The 21,352-nt window shown below is 40.5% G+C and overlaps 1 protein-coding gene across 6 annotated transcripts in view; it reads left to right on the plus strand.

Moving 5' to 3' along the window:
* The window catches only part of dpp6a (dipeptidyl-peptidase 6a), a 393,063-nt gene that overhangs the window by 293,548 nt on the left and 78,163 nt on the right, over positions 1–21,352 (plus strand). For 5 of the 6 annotated variants that reach the window (XM_051098107.1, XM_051098108.1, XM_051098109.1 and 2 more), the window contains 2 exons: positions 7,107–7,201; positions 19,556–19,630. In XM_051098107.1, coding sequence (XP_050954064.1) covers positions 7,107–7,201; positions 19,556–19,630 — 170 coding nt within the window. Of the gene's footprint in view, positions 1–7,106; positions 7,202–14,228; positions 14,306–19,555; positions 19,631–21,352 lie in introns of those variants that run through there. The other variant, XM_051098110.1, reaches the window with a different exon arrangement.

Raw genomic sequence — 21,352 nt, forward strand, 5'->3', positions numbered from 1 at the left:
ATACCTACTCCTTTACCCCCACCCTTGAATTTATACATTTACTATAACGATGAATAAAGTCAAGCCCCACCCTATAATGTTTCACATTCTAAAAACCTGAAACCTTCACTCTGAAATGGTCAGCCATAACTTCAGTTACATGATTTTAAGTAACTAATTATGAGATGACATGAAATCAAAATGAAATCGGCCCCACATGACTGAGTTTGGGTTAAAACAATGTAAAGATACTGACAAACAGTACTGTTTCCTTGGACTCAGACTCTACTCCGACTCGGCCCATTTCGGACTCAATTGGTTAAAGACTCGGACTTGACCCGGACTCGACTTAGGTGGACTCAAACCCAACACTAGTACTTGCAGCTTATTTCTGAATTTGGTTGTGTTGCGAGTATTTTCAGCTTGTTCCTGTATTTGGTTGTGGTGAGAGTATTTGCTGCTCATTTCTGAATTTGGTTGTGTCGCGAGTATTTTCAGTGTGTTACAGATATTTGTAGCCAAAAGAGTGACGTCTTTATTTTGTACTCACAGAACGATAACTTCACGTCCACAGGGGGATTCACATCCACAAATAAATGCATTTGTCACTCCTAAAACTTCATAGCGTGTACATGGCCAACATGCATCAGGCACGGAGGCAGAAATAAAGACCTGCTGTCAGATGGAGATAGGCGGAAGAGTCAGATCAGAGACAGAAGCTTGTCCTGGAACAAACTGAGAGAGAAAGAAAAAGATAAAGAAAGAGCAGGGTAAAGAGGGATGAAAGGAATCATGCTTTGGGCTGTTTAAGAGAGGACAAGAGGGGAAATGAAAGATAGAAAGAAAGTAAAGGTGAGTGTGCTATGCCCTGAAAAACAAAGAAGCAGAGAGAAGGTGAGTGCTGTGTTTGAGTGAGTGACCCTGGGCTCCACTGCAGGAAGTGCTGCGTGCCAGTTCCTGCTGTTCACCTCCATCAAAACACTGAGAGAGCACAGGAGAGGCACTGGGTTTGCAGAGGAAACTCAGAGATCACATTTTTTTATTGACAGTGTTGCGAGTATTTTCAGCGTGTTTCTGAGTTTGGTTGTGTTGAGACTATTTGCAGCTCATTTCTGAATTTAGTTGTGTTGCAAGTATTTTCAACACGTTTTTGAATTTGGTTGCATTGTCAGTATTTGCAGCAAATTTCTGTATTTGGTTGTGCTGCGGGTGTTTTCAGCCTGTTTCTGAATTTGGTTGTGTTGCAAGTATTTGTAGCACTTCTTTGTATTTGGTTGTGTTGCGATTATTTTTATCATGTTTCTGTATTTGGTTGTGTTGGAAGTATTTTAAGCGCGTTTCTGTATTTAGTTGTGTTTTGAGTTGTGTGTATTTGCAGTCAGTGTCGCCAACTAACTTTTCAGGGTAAGTTGCTAAAGGAAGGTGGATTTGTTGCTAAAAGTTGCTAAATGATGTTGTGATGTTACTGCGCGACAATGTCATCATGTAATCATGCAACGCAAATAGAAAGAAGAGCCTGTAAAAATAGGGCACAATATGAAGGAGTTTTCTGTATTGATTTTTCACATGTTTTTAACCTACATTTATAATTATGCATTGTATTTTGTGTTTTCAGTTTACAGGGCTACAGTGGATAATGGATAATGTCCTGGAAAATTACTAGTGCCTTTTCCATTTTTCTAGATATTTTTCTTACATGAACTAACTGATCAACAATCGCAGGTACTAGCTACTAACAAGATGTAAAAAGTTGCTAAATATTGGCAAATAAATAAAAAAAAAATAGCTAAATTTGTTGCTAGGTGCTTTTGTAAAAAAAAAAAAAGTTGCTATTGTAGCTTGAAAAGCTGCTAAATTTAGCAACAGAATTGCTAAGTTGGCGACACTGTTTGCAATGCATTTCTGTATTTGGATGTGTCATGAGTATTTGCAGCGTGTTTCTGTATTCGGTTGTATTGTAAGTATTTGCAGCACATTTCTGTATTTGGTTGTGTTGTGAGTATTTGCAGCACATTTCTGTATTTGGTTGTGTTGTGAGTATTTGCAGCACATTTCTGTATTTGGTTGTGTTGTGAGTATTTGCAGCGTGTTTCTGTATTTGGTTGTGTTGTGAGTATTTGCAGCACATTTCTGTATTTGGTTATGGTGTGAGTATTTGCAGCGTGTTTCTGTATTTGGTTGTGTTGCGAGTATTTGTAGCACATTTCTGTATTTAGTTGTGGTGTGAGTATTTGCAGCGTGCTTCTGTATTTGGTTTTGTTGTGAGTATTTGTAGCACGTTTCTGTGTTTGGTTTTGTTGTGAGTATTTGCAGCATGTTTCTATATTTGGTTTCTGTATTTTGTCACATTGTTGTCAAACTGATAAAGATGCTTTCTTAATTTGCAGGTGTTTGTTTTTTTTTTTTTTTTTTTTCAGGCGTTTATTTGCAATGTATGTTGGCTTACAGATATTTGTAGCCAAAAGAGTGATGTCTTTATTTTGTACTCACAGAACGATAACTTCACATCCACAGGGGGATTCACATTCACAAATAAATGCATTTGTCACTCTTAAAACTTTATAGCATGTACATGGCCAGCATGCATCAGGCAGGGAGGCAGAAATAAAGACCTGCTGTCAGATGGAGATATGCGGAAGAGTCAGATCAGAGACAGAAGCTTGTCCTGGAACAAATTGAGACAGAAAGAACTGATAAAGAAAGAGCAGGGTAAAGAGGGATGAAAGGAATCATGCTTTGGGCTTTGTAAGAGAGGACAAGAGGGGAAACGAAAGATAAAAAAAAAGAAAGTCAAGGTGAGTGTGCTATGCCCTGAAGAAGAAAGCAGAGAGAAGGTGAGTGCTGTGTTTGAGTGAGTGACCCTGGGCTTCACTGCAGGAAGTGCTGCGTGCCAGTTCCTGCTGCTCACCTCCATCAAAACACTGAGGGAGCACAAGAGAGGTGCTGGGTTTGCAAGGGGCCAGGAGACTCAGAGATCACGATTTTTTACTGACAGGAAAGAGCTGAAGAGAAAATTCTTCACAGCAAAACAAACCAGAGGAAACAGAGAGCATATGAAATGACATGAAAACCGCCCACCTAGGCAACGCTTTTAGGTATGCACTCGTGATGACTGTTCCAAACAGCAGGCACCAAAATAATGCTGCCTTATAAAAAGTTTTTTATCCAAAATTTAGGGCAACGTTGTGTGAATCCTTGTATGTATAATGCAAAATCAGAAAAAAGATCAGTGAAAAGTGTCATCTTAGACGACAGACAGAGTCAAGGGAAATATCAGTTTCAACTAGATTTGCATTTCCCATAGGAAATATCAGCTTTAGCAATGTAGCAAAATAATATTGTTAAAAGTTTAGATGAGATTAGCTATCATTTTTACTACATGTAAATAAAAGCCAACTGTTGCAGCCAAGGTTTAAAATTAACACTCACCAAGCACCAAATGCAAGTAAAAAGCCGCGTTGGCAAGTACATGAAACCATATATTATATATATATATATATATAAACATTATTATGAAGTAGTGTTATGTGATATTTCTTTATTGATTTTTTTTTTCTAATTTAATTATATAATAATAATAATAATAATAATAATAGCAATATCATTGCATTTTATATATATATATATATATATATATATATATATATAATGCGATTGAAACTATGCATAATTAAAAGCAAAGTTCACTTCCAGAACAAAAATTTACAGATCATATACTCATCCCCTTGTCATCCAAGATGTTTATGTCTTTCTTTATTCAGTTGTAAAGAAATTATGTTTTTTGAGGAAAACATTTCAGGATTTTTCCCCATATAGTAGACTTCAATGGTGCCCTCGAAATGCAGCTTCAAAGGGCTCTTGAAAGTGAGTTTCAAGCATATACTCTTTTGGAAAAGAAGTTCACTTTATCATACTCCTACAAAGAGAAATAATATGGTAATATTTAATATATATTAAAAAAAAACATACTATATAAAAGAATATACTTCATGTTTTTGAATTCTTGATTGCATGTTAATTGCATGATTAAGTGATGTTTTATTAACAAATTTCGGGGGGAGCACGCACAGATAATTAACACGGCCAATTCATCATCAGCAATCACACTCCCTAACCAGCCAGCACGAGAGAATCCCTACAAATAACCAAAGGAGTCTTACCGTAATTTTTCTTGTCTCGCAGCACCCCTCCACCACCCCGACTCCTCACCTTCAGCCCATTCCTTCGCCGGGGGGTGGTGAACGCTTTGGGTTCGGGCTAATATGCCTAGCTCGGACCCCTCTCCTCGGGCAGGGGCAGTGCCCCGGCTCAGGAATGATTACCGAGCTCTGAGCCCTCTCCCGGACAGCACGCCAAATACGCATAACCTTTACTCAGTTTATTATATGCAAGTGTGAACTCGTGAAATTAAAATTAATGATAGTTTAAATCGAAATTAAATGCAATTAGTTTTAGAGCTTTAGAGTGCTTTTGTGACACACTTAAGTATGACTTAGGTATACATAAATAATTTCATAATTATTTCTATTAGAAATATGGTTAAAATACACTGCTGAATGTACTGACAAGGATTTATGAACTAAAATGTGAATTCCTAGTTACCACCAGATGTCAATCTCATGGCAGAAACAGAGAACAAATAGGAACATAACTAGCGTAGCTGCTGTTCAAACCAAGCAAAGAAAGATTTGTTCAACCAGAGCTAAAAAATATATATAACTGCAGGGAGGGATGGCGGAGGGATGGCAGAAGAACGGAAGCTGGGACGGTGCAATGAGAGCTGCTTAGGCTTGTAATGATGATTGACAGGACTGAATGATTAGGCTCCTCCCGAACCTACGTTTGGAACTTCATCTAAACAGAGAGAGTGTTTCCAATCTCTGAACGTTATCAGGAGGGCTGTTCCAGAGTTTGGGAGCCAAATGCGAAAAAGCTCTACTTTAGTGGACTTTGCTATCCTAGGAACTACCAAAAGTCCGGAGTTTTGCGACCTTAGGGAGCGTGATGGATTGTAGTGTGATAGAAGACTAGTTAGGTTTAGGGCCTTATAGGTAAGAAGTAATATTTTGTAGCTGATGTGGAACCTAATAGGTAGCCAGTGCGGAGACACTTTAAAATTGGGGTAATATGATCATATTTTCTTGACCTGGTAAGGACTCTAGCAGCTGCATTTTGGACTATCTGTAGCTTGTTTATTGAAGATGCAGGACAACCACCTAGTAGTGCATTAAAATAGTCCAGTCTAGAGGTCATGAATGCATGAACTAGCTTTTATGCATCAGAAACAGGTAACATGTTTCGTAGTTTGGCAATGTTTCTAAGATGGAAGAATGCTGTTTTGGTAACATGAGAAATATGATTTTCAAAAGACGAGTTGCTGTCTAATATAACAACCAGACTTTTGACTGTAGTGGAAGTAACAGTACATCCATCTAGTTGTAGATTATAAGCCAAGAGATTCTGTGTACTGTTTTTTGGTCCAATATGTAATATCTCGGTCTTATCTGAATTTAATAGGAGTTGGTCATCCAATCTTTTACATTTTTGTTAACTTCGATAATTTAGAAGTTTCATCTGGTCGTGTTGAGATACATAGTTGAGTATCATCAGCATAACAATGGAAACTAATCCCGTATTTTCTAATAATGTTACCTAGGAGCAGCATGTATAGTGAGAATAGCAGAGGAACTAGGACAGATCCTTGTGGCACTCCATACTTTACTGGTGATAACTGAGATGACTCCCCGTTTAAATAAACAAAGTGGTAGCGATCGGACAGGTAGGATCTAAACCATCTTAAAGCAAGAGGGCAACTAATATACACAGGATAATGAAGGAGATAACTAGACAAAGATGAATAGAGGTTAGCTAATAATGACTAGAAGAGAACAGGAACATGACCAAATAAGGGCACACAGGAACTAAACACAACAAAACAGGTCTATAAATCTAGACAATGAAACATGAGGCTTATATATACACAAGGACTCATGACTAACAAGGTACCATTGTGAACCAGTGACAAGACCTGTCACTGATCACCTGAGGATCTCAATCACATGACAAAACATGAGCTAGGGATAGGGACTGAGAGCCGGTTCAAACAGAGGACAGTCTGAAGTCTAGGATGAGCTTAAAAGGAGTCCCAGAGAATGAATGATGTGTGGAGAAGTGTGTTTAGAGCACACCCGTCTGAATGCTTGATGGATAGAGTATGAGAGATGAATGAGAGCAGAGGGGAAGAGGACGCTTGATGAGGTTCTGATCTGAAACGTACGGCCCGACATCAGGTCAGAGGAAGAGCGAGAAAGGAGGAATTTGTCAAGTCGACAAATGATTGTTCTGGCATCTTATCAGCTCGCCAGTCAATTTCAGGCATGGAAATACCAGAGTGAAGGGCACCTTTCTTCCAACAATCACCATAAAACGAGCAAATTTAACATTCAGAGCATCACAACAACCATTAAAGGAAAAACACACTTTATGCCATTATTATTCATCATGCAGTGCATAAAACATCCTATGTTTTATGTCCATCTCAGATTATTTACTTCAAACTAATTCCATTTTTTATATCTACAGCAAAAAAAGGAAAATATTAATTGCGTTCCATGTGACCGCAGCGATCTGACCCATTAGAACGGCAGTGCTTTCAGTGCCTTCCACTTTAGCTTTAATGTGATTGTGATGGTAATTGTGTCACCTCTTATCACCGATTAGTTATGCAAGCAAGATAAAAATGCCTTTGCGTACCATTCCCCTAATCCGCAATTAAAAACGGCGATGAGGCTGTTTGCTCATTTTGCGTTCTTCTCACCGAGGGCTGTGTGCTACATTCCAGACCTCTCAAAGAGCTTTTTGCTGATGTCCTTGCCAAAGTCATCGTCACATGTGGAAAACCAAAAATGAAAAGTTTTATCATTCCTTTTCAACTGTCAGCCCCCCTGGTACATCTAGAGAACGTTGAGGGACACATTCATGACTAGATTATTGACAGAGAGCGTGAGTGAGAGACAGTCTAAAGCAACCTGATTAGAAATTTCAGGGCGAATGCACTTTTACTACCGAATAATTTCTCCTTGACTTTTTATACCACTAACTCTCATCCTCTGATCCTCTCCCTTTAGGTAATGAGCTCCTCTATCGTACCCGTGAAGGTGATGTGGTCCGCTTTAACATGGAAACCAACGAGAGTACAATTCTGGTCACAAACAGGAAGTTTGTAAGTGTTTTACTCCAACTTTTTCTTCCACCTAAAATTGTGAAACCATTTAAAGGAACAATTCACCCTAAAATGAAATTTGCTGACAATGTACTTACCCTCAGGCCATCCAAGACACTGATGAGTTTGCTTCTTCATTGGAACAGATTTGATTCAATTTAGCATTCCATTACTTTTGCTCACCAATAATCTGCAGTGAATAGATTTCCTACATTGATTGGGTCATTCTGACAACACCCATTCACTGCAGAGGATTCACAGGTAAGCAAGTGATGTGTATTTCTCCAAATCTGTTCCAATTAAAGGAGTAGTTTACTTCCAGAACCAAAATGTACAGATAATGTACTCACCCCGTTGTCATCCAAGATGTTCATGTCTTTCTTTCTTCAGTCGTAAAGAAATTATGTTTTATGGGGAAAACATTTTAGGAATTATCTCCATATAGTGGACCTTTATGGTGCCCGTAAGTTTGAACTTCCAAAATACAGCTTCGATGCAGCTCTAAACGATTCCAGCTGAGGAATAAGTGTCTTATCTAGTGAAACGATTGGTCATTTTAGTTTATTGGTCAGTTTAGAGCTCTTTGAAGCTGCATTCAAACTGCATTTTGGAAGTTTAAGTTTGTGGGCACCATAGACTATATGGCTACTATATGGAGATAATTCCTGAAATGTTTTCCTTATTTCTTTACAACTTAAGAAAGAAAGACATGAACATCTTGGATGACAACAGGGTAAGTACATTATTTGTAAATTTTTGTTCTGGAAGTGAACTACTCCTTTAAGAAGCTAATTCATGCTGCTTAATAAATGTTACTCCTACTATTTGTGAATGATTAATTTGTTGTAAGTGACTCCAAAAAGTATTAAAGGGGTCATCGGATGCAAAGTTTACTTTTACATGTTGTTTGAACATTAATGTGTGTTGGCAGTGTATGTACACATCTACCCTATAATGATAAAAATCCATTCAGTGATTTTTAATTAATCTGTAAAAATAATATCCCCTTTCTCAAATCGAGCCATTCTCAGATGCCTGTTGGTGTGGCGTCACACCGACAGATGCCGCTCCCATGATAGCTGATTGACATGAGCTTCTTACCTCAGACCCACCTTAAATCAGCACAACAGTCCACAAGACAAGAATATCTCTGATTGATTTTGATTGAAGTGTTGTGTTGCTGGATGTGATAATAATGAACATAGTGGTCGTCATTTACTCCCGACATCTGAGCCGCTGAAGATGCAGTGGATTACGTTTGTTTGTGAATGGAATGCACCTCCCTATTTACATATATTTGTCTATGTTCGCGTGAATAATTTATGAATAATATTTATTATCCAGCTTCACGTACAGCAGAAGTGAGTATAAGGGTTTTTTTTATGAATCTTTGCGATTGCCTGTCCTAATAACATGCTAGTTAGCAAGTTTAGCAACTAAACATGGCTAAAGAGAAGAGAGGGGCGGGGCGAGCAGAGCTCATTAACATTTAAAGCAACCTCGACCAGAACAGAATAAATTTTGCAGAACTGATTTTGGCAAGGTAAAAAGAGAGTTGTTTTACACTACCACTGAGAATTTTTAACCAAAGTATATTATAGACTTTTCATTAAGACCCTAAAGAATCATATCAGCTTGTGGAAAATGGGCATCTGATGACCCCTTTAAGTCACATTTAAAAATGTCAGAATGTAATTGCATCAGATGCAGGAACATTTGTTTGTCTTCACTAGCTTCACTTACTTCATAATTTTTGGTTATTTACATTGAATCATCTGGTGTTCTGTTTATTTTTTAGTGGAGGTATGAAGTCAGTTCTTCTCAAATTCACACAGGTGTCCTAGCAGAGAATCACAGGTGTAGAGAATCTCATTAACTATCAACATGATCCACAACATTTGACAACTAGAAAGTGCTACGCTTTAAACAGCCTTGAATCTTTTGGGTTTTTTTAAAAATAAATATATATATATATATATATATATATATATATATATAACTCTTAAATACCTTTTGTCATAATCGAGGCCGCGCATGTAGGGAAAATAATATTTAACAGTATAATTTCACACATTTATTGGGTAACATTTTACAATACAGTTCATTAGTTAACATTAGGTAACTGCATTAGTTAACACAAACTACACGAATGAACAATACTTCAACAGCGTTTATTAATCTTAATGTTCATTTCAGCATTTACTAATGCACTGATAAAATTACAAGTTGTGTTTGTTAATATTAGTTAAAGGAGAAGTCCACTTCCAAAACAAAGATTCACATATAATGTACTCACCCCCTTGTCATCCAAGATGTTCATGTCTTTCCTTCTTCAGTCGTAAAGAAATTATGTATTTTGAGGAAAACATTTCAGCATTTTCCCCATATAATAGTGTTACAAGCGCGGTCTCTGTGGCTCCCTCTGACCGCCGCCAGCGGGAATCCTCCCCGGAATACTAACACTACATTCCCCATCAACCCCGTACCTGAGCCGCTGACTTCCGGTTCCGGGTCTTCCCGGTTCACTTCCGCTTGTCGGCCATTTTAGGTGCGTCTCGATCGGCGTTTCCTCGCGAAGTTTCATCTTAGTTATGCTAGCGATCCTGAGCGTTCTTTCGGACTGTCTTCTCGTTGCCGACCGGACTGTTAAACGTGTGTGTGAACCTTTGCTGCCTGCCCTGTATCGACCTACGCTATTGTCTCGGATTATTCCCTTTGTTTGCCGCCGGCCCCGACCCTTTGCATGGACTATCGTTTCCCCATTTGGATTATCTTCACCACACCTGTCCGCCGTTGTTGAACCCCGCCTGTTGACACAGTCTGTATTAATAAAGTTGTTGCGAATGGATCCTACGTCTCCGGATCAATCTTTAACTAGCTTACAGAAAAGTTTGCCCGCTATGGATCCAGCAACAGTCGACCAGATCACATCCGAGCTCTCCGCTCAAGCATCCGCCCTGTCGGACCACCAACAGCAGTTGCAACGTCTCACTAACCTCACGGAACAGCTCGTCCAGGCTCTTCAGGAAATTCAGGTAACCGCTCCATCCGCTACACCTCCCGCCGCCACACCATCTCCAGCGGGAGTTCAAGCTGTTACCGCCAGCCCGCGACTTGCGTTTCCTGAGAAGTTTGACGGTACGGCGACCCGATGCAAGGGGTTCCTTTTACAATGTACACTCTTCGTAAACTAGCAGCCTCATCTCTACCCCACGGAGGAGGGCAAGATTGCTTTTGTGTGCTCACTCCTCACTGGGAAGGCGCTGGAATGGGCCACTGCTGTTTGGAACCTGGACCGCCCTGCCTTCCCCTCCTTCGCTGCTTTTCTCCAACAATTCAAAGCGGTGTTTCAGCCCAGTTCTGAGAGCGGAGAGGCGGGTGAACAGATCTACCAGTTACGGCAGGGTCGCCGTACTGCAGCGGAGTACGCTCTGGAGTTTCGAACCCTCGCAGCACAGAGTGGATGGAACGACGGCCCTCTCAAGCTGCATTACCGCCGGGGCCTTCGCCCAGACCTTCAGGTAGAGCTGGCCTGCAGGGACGAGGACCTCTCCCTTAACCAGTATATCGACCTTTCCATCCGTGTCGACAGTATCCTGCGAGCACGTAAGACCAGCCGACCGTTCACCTCTGTGCCCCTACCTGCACCCACCACCCAGGAGACTCCCGAACCCATGCAACTGGGAGCTACTAAGTTGACCCTGGAGGAGAGGGAGAGACGTTTGCGAGGGAATCTGTGCCTCTACTGTGGTCTGTCCGGACACATTCGAGCCAACTGCCCTACTCGACCTCCTCGTCCACCCACCTCGGTGAGTAGGGATTCATCTCGTCTTAGTCGATGTGAATTACCTGTTACCATCCTGTCTGAGAAAATTACCATTAAAACCACTGCTCTAATAGACTCTGGCGCTGCAGGGAATTTCATGGACACCACCTTTGCCCTAGCTAAGCACTTACCCAATCTTCCTTGTGCTTCTCCCCTGGCAGTGGCCGCCATCGACGGGCGACCATTAGGGTCGGGACAGATCCACAGCACCACCAACGATCTCACCCTGCTCGTCGAGCCCTCGCATCAGGAAAAAATCTGGTTCTTCCTCATTTCGTCACCCCAATCACCTATCATCTTGGGCTACCCCTGGCTCAATCATCATGAACCCAACATCTCCTGGGCCCAAGGCATCATCACTCACTGGTCACCTCACTGTCAGCAGCACTGCCGTCAACCTGCCACTGAACCCACCACTCCGCCAGCGCCACCAGCCCCTGAGAGCTCCATCCCAGCTGAGTATCGGGACCTCCTCGAGGCCTTCAGCCGAACTAAAGCCACCCTTCTGCCACCTCATCGACCCGGGGATTGCGCCATCGACCTAGTTCCTGGTTCCACTCCACCACGGGGACGGATCTACCCCCTCTCACAACCCGAATCCGAGGCCATGAACACTTACATCCAGGAGGAGCTCGCAAAAGGTTTCATTAGACCCTCCACCTCGCCGGCCTCGGCCGGCTTCTTCTTCGTCAAGAAGAAGGACGGGGGCCTCCGTCCCTGCATAGACTACCGCCCACTCAATGATATCACCGTCAAATACCGATATCCTCTCCCGCTCGTCCCTCCAGCACTGGAACAGCTTCGCACGGCAAGGTTTTACACTAAATTGGACTTACGATCAGCGTACAACCTTATCCGCATACGTGAGGGAGATGAGTGGAAGACGGCCTTCTCAACCGCGTCTGGGCACTACGAATATCTGGTTATGCCCTTCGGACTAGCCAACAGTCCTTCCTGCTTTCAGGCCTTCGTGAATGAGGTTTTCCGAGACATGCTAAACCGCTGGGTGATAGTCTATATAGACGATATACTCATCTACTCCAGCTCCTACAGTGAACACGTCCAGCACGTCAGGGCAGTGCTACAACGACTCATCCAGCACCAGCTTTATGCTAAAGAAGAAAAATGCGAATTTCATCAAGAAAGTATAGCTTTCCTGGGCTACGTCATCAGCCCCGAGGGGATCGCCATGGATGAGAGTAAGGTTAACGCCATTATAAACTGGCCACGCCCCTCAACCCTCAAGGAACTCCAACGATTTCTAGGGTTTGCCAATTTCTACCGCCGCTTTATCCGAGGTTTCAGCTCCGTGGCCGCTCCCCTCACAGCTATGGTAAAAGAAGGCAACTCTCGTCTCTCCTGGTCTTCCACCGCCCACCAGGCCTTCGCTGATCTCCGACAGCAGTTCACCACGGCACCTATCCTTCACCACCCGGACCCTAACATTCCTTTCCTGATAGAGGTTGACGCTTCCAGCACTGGTGTAGGTGCTGTTCTCTCGCAGCGACAGGGCCAACCTCCCAAGACCTACCCCTGCGCCTATTTCTCCCACAAACTCACACCCGCAGAGAGAAACTACGATGTGGGCAACCGAGAGCTGCTGGCCATAAAACTTGCTCTGGAGGAGTGGCGGCACTGGCTCGAGGGGGCTCTACACCCATTTACTGTACTCACAGATCACAAAAACTTGGAATACCTTCGCTCAGCCAGAGTCCTTAACCACCGCCAGGCCCGGTGGGCATTGTTCTTTACTCGATTCCAGTTTTAGGTCACCTACCGGCCTGGTTCCCAGAATACCAAGGCGGATGCGCTCTCCCGCATTCACGATCCCCTACATCACTCCCCCGGGACCATCCTACCCACCTCAGTCATCGTGGCACCTGTGGCATGGGATATTATGACCGAAATATCAGAGGCCCTCACTCAGGATCCCGCTCCCGCTAACTGCCCAAACCACCTCACATATGTCCCCCTCGCCCTACGCTCCCGTGTGCTATCTCTAACCCACTCCACACCCAGCTCAGGTCACCCCGGCATCGAGGCCACCCTAAATCTACTAAGCAACCGGTTCTGGTGGCCGTCCATATGCCCCGACACTATCACCTTCATCAAGAACTGTTCCATATGCAATATGGCCAAGACGCCTCGTCAATTGCCAGCCGGTCTCCTACAACCCTTGCCGATACCCAGGCGTCCATGGTCACATATTGCTGTAGACTTTGTCACTGATCTCCCCTCCTCCAGCGGTCACACTACCATCCTCACAGTCATAGACCGTTTCTCCAAGGGCTGCCGTCTCATCCCATTACCCAAACTGCCCACCGCCATGGAGACGGCGGAGGCCCTTTGCAACACAGTCTTCCGGTATTACGGCCTACCAGAGGAGATTGTCTCGGATCGAGGTCCCCAATACACCTCTCGCCTTTGGAGGAGCTTCTTCAACCTTCTCGGCGTTAACATCAGCCTCACTTCGGGGTACCACCCTCAGTCCAACGGCCAGGCCGAGAGGATGAATCAGGAATTGACACGCTTCTTACGCTCATACTGCCGAGACCACCAGGAGGACTGGAGTCGCTTTCTTCTGTGGGCAGAATACGCTCAAAACTCATTACGTAAGCCCTCCACCAACCTCACGCCCTTTCAGTGCGTCTTGGGATATCAGCCACCCTTGTTCCCCTGGTCAGGAGAACCCTCAGAGCTCCCAGCGGTCAACTCCTGGTTTCAGCGCTGCGAGGAGACCTGGAACCAGGCCCATGTCCACCTTCAAAGAGCTGTCAGGCGCACACAGACCCAGGCCGACCGCAAGCGTCGACCCAATCCCACCTATGAACCAGGCCGGTGGGTGTGGCTTTCGACCCGGGACCTTCACCTTCGCTTACCTTGCAAAAAGCTCAGCCCCAGGTACGTGGGTCCTTTCAGAATAACCAGACAAATTACCCCAGTTTCATTTCGTTTAGATTTACCATCTGAATATCGTATCTCACCCACCTTTCATGTGCCCCTGTTAAAGCCTGCTGGTGATCCGGAAGGAGTGGAGAACCTAGAGGAGACCGCCCCGCAGGAGCCGCCCCCCCTAATCATCGACGGCGAGGAGGCCTACCGGGTCAATACCCTCCTGGACTCTCGGCGCCGGGGAGGCCGCCTCCAGTATTTGGTCGACTGGGAGGACTTCGGACCCGAGGAGAGGTCTTGGGTGCCTGCCGAGGACATCTTAGATCCCTCCCTCACCGCCGACTTTCATGCTACCCACCCAGATCGACCAGCCCCCCGTGGAAGAGGTAGGCCAGGAGGCGCTCGCAGGGGGGGGGGGCTCTGTTACAAGCGCGGTCTCTGTGGCTCCCTCTGACTGCCGCCAGCGGGAATCCTCCCCGGAATACTAACACTACATTCCCCATCAACCCCGTACCTGAGCCGCTGACTTCTGGTTCCGGGTCTTCCCGGTTCACTTCCGCTTGTCGGCCATTTTAGGTGCGTCTCGATCGGCGTTTCCTCGCGAAGTTTCATCTTAGTTATGCTAGCGATCCTGAGCGTTCTTTCGGACTGTCTTCTCGTTGCCGACCGGACTGTTAAACGTGTGTGTGAACCTTTGCTGCCTGCCCTGTATCGACCTACGCTATTGTCTCGGATTATTCCCTTTGTTTGCCGCCGGCCCCGACCCTTTGCATGGACTATCGTTTCCCCATTTGGATTATCTTCACCACACCTGTCCGCCGTTGTTGAACCCCGCCTGTTGACACAGTCTGTATTAATAAAGTTGTTGCGAATGGATCCTACGTCTCCGGATCAATCCTTAACTAGCTTACAAATAGACTGATATGGTGCCCCGATTTTGAACTTCCAAAATGCAGTTTAAATGCGGCTTCAAACGATTCCAAATGTGGTTGTAAATGATCCCAGCCGAGAAAGAAGGGTCTAATCTAGCGTAATGATCGGTTATTTTAATAAAAATAATACATTTTATATCATTTTTAATGTCAAACACTCATCTCGTCTTACTTTGCCTGAACTGTTTTTGTTCCGGTTCATGACAGACTCCCATCTCATGTTCTCCCTCAACTTCGAAATCATCCTATATTGCTGTTTTACCTTTTTTGTTAAGGGTGTTTGATCTTCTTTGCGTGATCACTTTGCAAAGACTGGATCGGTGCTTCTGTAGCGATGTAAGATGATTTTAAAATGATTTTTGAAGTTGAGGGAGAAAATACAGAGTTTTTCGTCATACCCTAACTGTCTTGAGACAGGATACACAGAGTTCAGGAAGAGAAAGGCAAGACGAGCGTTTGAGATTGAAAAGTATTTAAATTTAATTTTTTTAAAATAAAAATAGCGCTAGATAAGACCCTTCTTCCTCGGCTGGGATCGTTTATAAACTGCATTTGGGATCGTTTGAAGCCGCATTTAAAATGCATTTTGGAAGTTCAAAATCGGGGCACCATACCAGTCTATTATATGGAGAAAAATGCAGAAATGTTTTCCTCAAAAAACATAATTTCTTTACGACGGAAGAAAGAAAGACATGAATATCTTGGATGACAAGGGGGTGAGTACATTATATGTGAATCTTTGTTTTGGAAGTGGACTTCTCCTTTAAAGCAATGTCAGCTAACACGAACAAACAATGAATGACTGTATTTTAATTAACTAAAATGAACAAAGATTAATAAATACTGTAATGAATGTAGTTCATTGTTCGTTAATGTTAGTTAATACATTAATTAATGTTAACAAATGACACCTTATTGTAAAGTGTTACGATTTATTGTTTAAGATGCAAGTACTGTAGTTTTTACTCATTAGAGACATTATACACATAAATAAATGAATAGAGTTTAAAATCATGTACTCTGACATGAAACAGATGTTCTTATGGAAAGAAGTGCACTTAATTGTATTGAATGTGCACTTGCAGAGTGCTTCAAATCTCAGAAGTATAAATGTACTTGCATATAATAGAATATTAATGTAATGTGCTGTGTACTTAAGAGTACACTTTCAGGACTGTTTCTTAACACACTTAATAACACTTTTAAAAAGTGCACTTTGTAATAATGTCAAATTAAGGCTTCACTCTGAAGTACATTTTAATCATTATGATTTAATAATCTTTTGTCATGCTTTAAAGAAGTGCACTTATTTTGATGTGCTGACTAACACATCTAAAGCACATTTTTATCTCGAGTGTGTTATTTAATATTACATTTAAAGTTTACAAATTTTGCAAGAATTTGCAAACTTCATAACTGCAGATATTTTTATTACATGACAAACAATGTAATGACATTGCAATACATTTAGTTAAGCATAAATGCTTGTCAGTACATTCAGCAGTGCACTTTAACCATATTTCAAAGACAATGGAAGTAACAATGATATTGCATATAGCAATGTACTTAAAGGGTTAGTTCACCCAAAAATAAAAATTTGGTTATTAATTACTCACCCTTATGTTGTTCCAAACCCGTAAGAACTTTGTTTGTCTTAATTTGTTTGGAACACAAATTAAGACATTTTTGATGAAATCCAAAAGCTCTCTGACCTTCCATAGACAGCAAGAATACTACCATGTTTAAGGCCTAGAAAGGTACCAAGAATATCAACAAAATAGTCCATGTGACATCAGTAGTTTGACTGTAATTTTATGAAGCTATGAGAATACTTTTTGTGAACAAACAAAAAAAAAAGACTTTATTCAACAGTTCTCCTCCTCTGCGTCAGCCTAGCACCATTTTGGAGAGTTTCACAACCCATGCACGCACTTTCCTTGCATGTAAATGACGCATGCTGCTGACGTTTAGAAGAAAGTGCGCACATGCGCCGTCATACTCTCCAAAATGGCGCTAGGGTGGCGTAGAGGAGAAGAAGTGTTGAATAAAGTGGTTATTTTTGTTTTCTTTGTGCACAAAAAGTATTCTTGTAGCTTCATAAAATTATGATTGAACCACTGATGCCACATGGACTATTTTGTCGATGTTCTTGGTACCATTCTGGGCCTTGAACGTGGTAGTACCCTTTGCTATCTATGGAGGGTCAGAGAGCTTTCGAATTCCATCTAAAATATCTTAATTTGTGTTCCGAAGACGAACAAAGATCTTACGGGTTTGGAACAACGTGAGGGTGAGTAATTAATGACAGAATTAAAATTTTTGGATGAACTGACCCTTTAAAGGACAAGTTCACTTCCAGAACAACAATTTACAGATAATGTACTCACCCCCTTGTCATTCAAGATGTTGAAATTCCAAAATGCAGTTTAAATGCGGCTTCAAACTATCCCAAATGTGGTTGTAAACCAGTATGTTGAAAAACTCCAATCGTATTTTCTCCCTCAACTTCAAAAAAAGGTAAAACAGCGATATAGGACGATTTTGAATTTGAGGGAGAAAATACGGTCTGAGTTTTTTGACATACCCTAACTGTCTTGAGCTAGAATACATAGAATTTAGGGAGAGTAAGACGAGACGAGCGTTAGACATTAAAAAGTATATAAATTGTATTATTTTTATGAAAATAACTGATCGTTTCGCTAGATAAGACCGTTCTTCCTCAGCTGGGATCGTTTACAACCACATTTGGGATTGTTTGAAGTCGCATTTAAACTGCATTTTGGAAGTTCAAACTCGGGGCACCATAGCAGTCCATTATATGGAGAAAAATCCTGAAATGTTTTCCTCAAAAAACATAATTTCTTTACAACTGAACAAAGAAAGACATGAACATATTGGATGACAAGGAAGTGAGTACATTAACTGTAAATTGTTGTTCTGAAAGTGGACTTGTCCTTTAAGTTAAAGTTAAACTTAAAAAAAAAACACTTTAAGTTTCAGCCAACTGCATTTAATATAAATGTAAAGTAAAGTACATTTTAATTTAATCGTACAATCAACATGTAACTACGTGAGTGAAAACATGTTCAGTTCACACAAAAGTATGTGCTTTTAAAGTATATTATTTTCTGTAATAAGTACTCTTTTTAAAAGTATGCTAAAGTGTACTTTTTTCCTACATTGAGTGGGTCACCTCATTGAGATCATTGCTCATTGAGATTATTACTGAACAGAACTGAATTATTTTCCACAAGTGGATATGATTCTTTAGGGTCTTAATGAAAACTCTATCACATACTTTGGTTAAAATGTCTCAATGGTAGTGTAAAACAACACCCTTTTTACCTTGTCAGAAACAGCTCTGTTCACAACAACCCGTTTTGGGGCATGTCCCTTTAAATCCCCTCCACCCTCCCTCTCTTCCATGGGGTGGCGAGCTGTTCTCTGAGAGAGTGTAAACATTAGCTGCATTTAGCAACAAAACTTGCTAACTAGCACATTTTTAGGAAAGGCGATTTGCAAAGATGCATTAAAAAGAAAACCTTATACTCACTTCTTGCACAAACATTGATGCATTTAGGTAGATCGGGGGCACACTCTCTTTAAAAACAAAAGTAATCTTTTGCATCTTCAGCGGCTCAGATGTCAGCAGACACCTCAGTCACTTAGTTCTTGTCTACCCCTGCTCCGTCATCAAAACAATGGTGGTGACTGTTCACAGCTCACTCAGGTCTGTGCTAAAATGACTATGTCAATCAATAGTTGTGGGAGGGGCCTGTGCAGAACTACGTCATTCTGCCAGGAATCTCAGAACAGCCTGATTTGAGAAAGTGATTATTATTATTGGGGATTTAAAAAAAAAAAAAACACTGGGTGGATTTTTATCATTATAGAGTGGTTGTGTACACACACTGCCAACACAGATTTATGTTTAAACAACATGTAAAAGTGAATTTTGCATCCGATGACCCATTTAAGCATTCATTCAATTTGCCATTAGCACATACTCTACAATGGTCTTGGTTAGGGATGCACCGAATTTTTGGCATTTAATGGCATTTTTGGTTTTCGGACGAAAGAGAAAAACAGCCGGAAAAAAAAAATTAGTATAGTATAGTATAGTATAGTATAGTAAATAATTCTTACAAAGCATTTTCGATTTTGGTTTGGGTTTTTGGACAAGTGCGTACAGAGGTTTTGGTTTCGGCCCAGAATTTTCATTGCGGTGCATCCCTAATCTCAGTAAAAATAGTCCAACCAAAGGTGATGGATAGCATCAACTCCCACCCTGTGTTACTTCCTCATGAATATGTCACATTATAAAAGATAAATGCATTGTGAGTGTCTCACATGCAAGCAGAGTCATGCATCAGCATGTATAAATTACTCCACAGTCATACCGCACATCATTGGACCGACAGTTCCATTGTTATTAATAGAGCTGAACACATCCATCATTAGAGCAACGTTCTGTGTAACTCGTTAACAGCCTCAGATCATTAAAGTGGGGCTGGTGGGATGCAACACAACGGAGGCGAGGACACAGAACGTGATGTTTGTTGAGAATCAAAGAGTGGCAGCTCTGATTAATGCCATGCTCTCTCTGTGTCTGTGCGCTGTGATCTGTCACAGACGTTTAAGGAATGTGGTAATGAAACTATGCTTTCTATAAAGTCTCATTTACCCTTTCTCTGTTGTTTCCAGGAAATGTACAAAGCCAGCAAATATGAGGTTTCCCCAGATATGAAACTCGTTCTGCTGGCCTACAACGTGCAGCCGGTGAGGCCTATGTTTATTTGGGTGTTGTATGTGTGTGTTGAGATGAAAGTAATCATGGCACGATGTGAAAGGGCCGTCACACTCCACTGCCTCACCAGAACAAAAATACACCCCGCTGGAGTGACAGAAACCCAGCAATCGCACACACACACACAAACACCTGCCAGTCGAGGGAGAGAAGGACAGAGGCTGTTTTCACACTTGGTTTGATTGGTTGGTCTGAACTCAACTTCTATTCCACCCTCACCCTCATCTCTTTTCATATTCTGTTATACAGTATGGCTCTGAACCACAGGGTGTCTGCATGATTGTAAGAATTAGCCTCAGGTGTTGCTAGCTAGGTAACAATTCAAGAGGACACGGCACCAAAAATCAGAGTTTCCATAGTAATAGAAAACCTTTGAAATAATGGGAATTTTAAAGTGTGATTTCCAGACTTTGTAATTGAAGTGTAAAGTTAAAATGTAAAGGAAAATGATCTTTATTCAATTCAAGTTTATTTTTAAGTATTATTATTATGAAATTTGCTTCATTTGTGCACTTTTTTTTAAAGAAAGTAAAATTGGAAATTGGAAATCAATAATATAGTAAAATAATGAATAAAATGTAATAGAATTCACAATTAATAATTAAATTAATATTACTACTGTTCATAACATTAATTAATAAAATAAAATAATTAAATAATTTTAATTTTATATTTTAAAATTATATTAATTGATTTATTTTAATTATTTAGTAATTATTTTAATAAAACTCTATAAATTGTACAAAATAATTAAATTAAATTAAAGTAATGATAAAATAAATTTTAAAATTTGAGTATATATATATATATATATATATACACACACACACACATATATATATATATATATATATATATATATATGTGTGTGTGTGTGTGTGTGTACATATATGTGTGTATGTGTGTATAATTTTTTATTATATTTATATATTTTATATTATATTATATTTTATATTTTTATGTTATATTATTGATTTTATTATATAAATATTTTCCCATTTACAATTGTATTAGAACTTTCATTCAATTAATTTTATTAATTGCAATGTAATAAAATTAACAATGCATAATTAAATCAATTTTTTATTAAATTAAATCAATTATTTTATTAATACTCTCTCTTTAAATGAGTAAAAATTAAATAAAAAAAATAGATAGCAAAATAATTAAAAATAATGATAAACTGAATATATAAAAAATAAAAAAAAAAAATATATATATATAATTATTTATTTATCTGTAGCACTTCTCTTTCATAAATATGGTCTTTTATAGTTTGGCATCACAAGTGCACATTTTATTATTATTATTATTTTTTAATAAAATGAAGTATTCAAAATAATTAATATTACATTTTGTTAATAGTATAATTAATGGTAATATTAATTAATTATTAATATTACTATTTAATATTAATTGTGTTGCATTATATTTTATTTATATTTTACTATATTAAATATTTCCCCATTTTTGTTTGTTTGTTGTTTTTTTTTTGTTAATTTGCTTTCTTTTCTTTTCTTTTTTTTCTTTTCTTTTCTTTTCTTTTCTTTTCTTTTCTTTTCTTTTCTTTTCTTTTCTTTTCTTTTCTTTTCTTTTCTTGTCTTGTCTTGTCTTGTCTTGTCTTGTCTTGTCTTGTCTTGTCTTTACAGTAACCCTTCTCCAAACCACAATTTTCAAGTTTACACAGAGTCAGT

The sequence above is a fragment of the Labeo rohita genome, chromosome 24, assembly GCF_022985175.1.
Source record: "Labeo rohita strain BAU-BD-2019 chromosome 24, IGBB_LRoh.1.0, whole genome shotgun sequence".
Classification (NCBI taxonomy): Eukaryota; Metazoa; Chordata; class Actinopteri; order Cypriniformes; family Cyprinidae; genus Labeo; species Labeo rohita.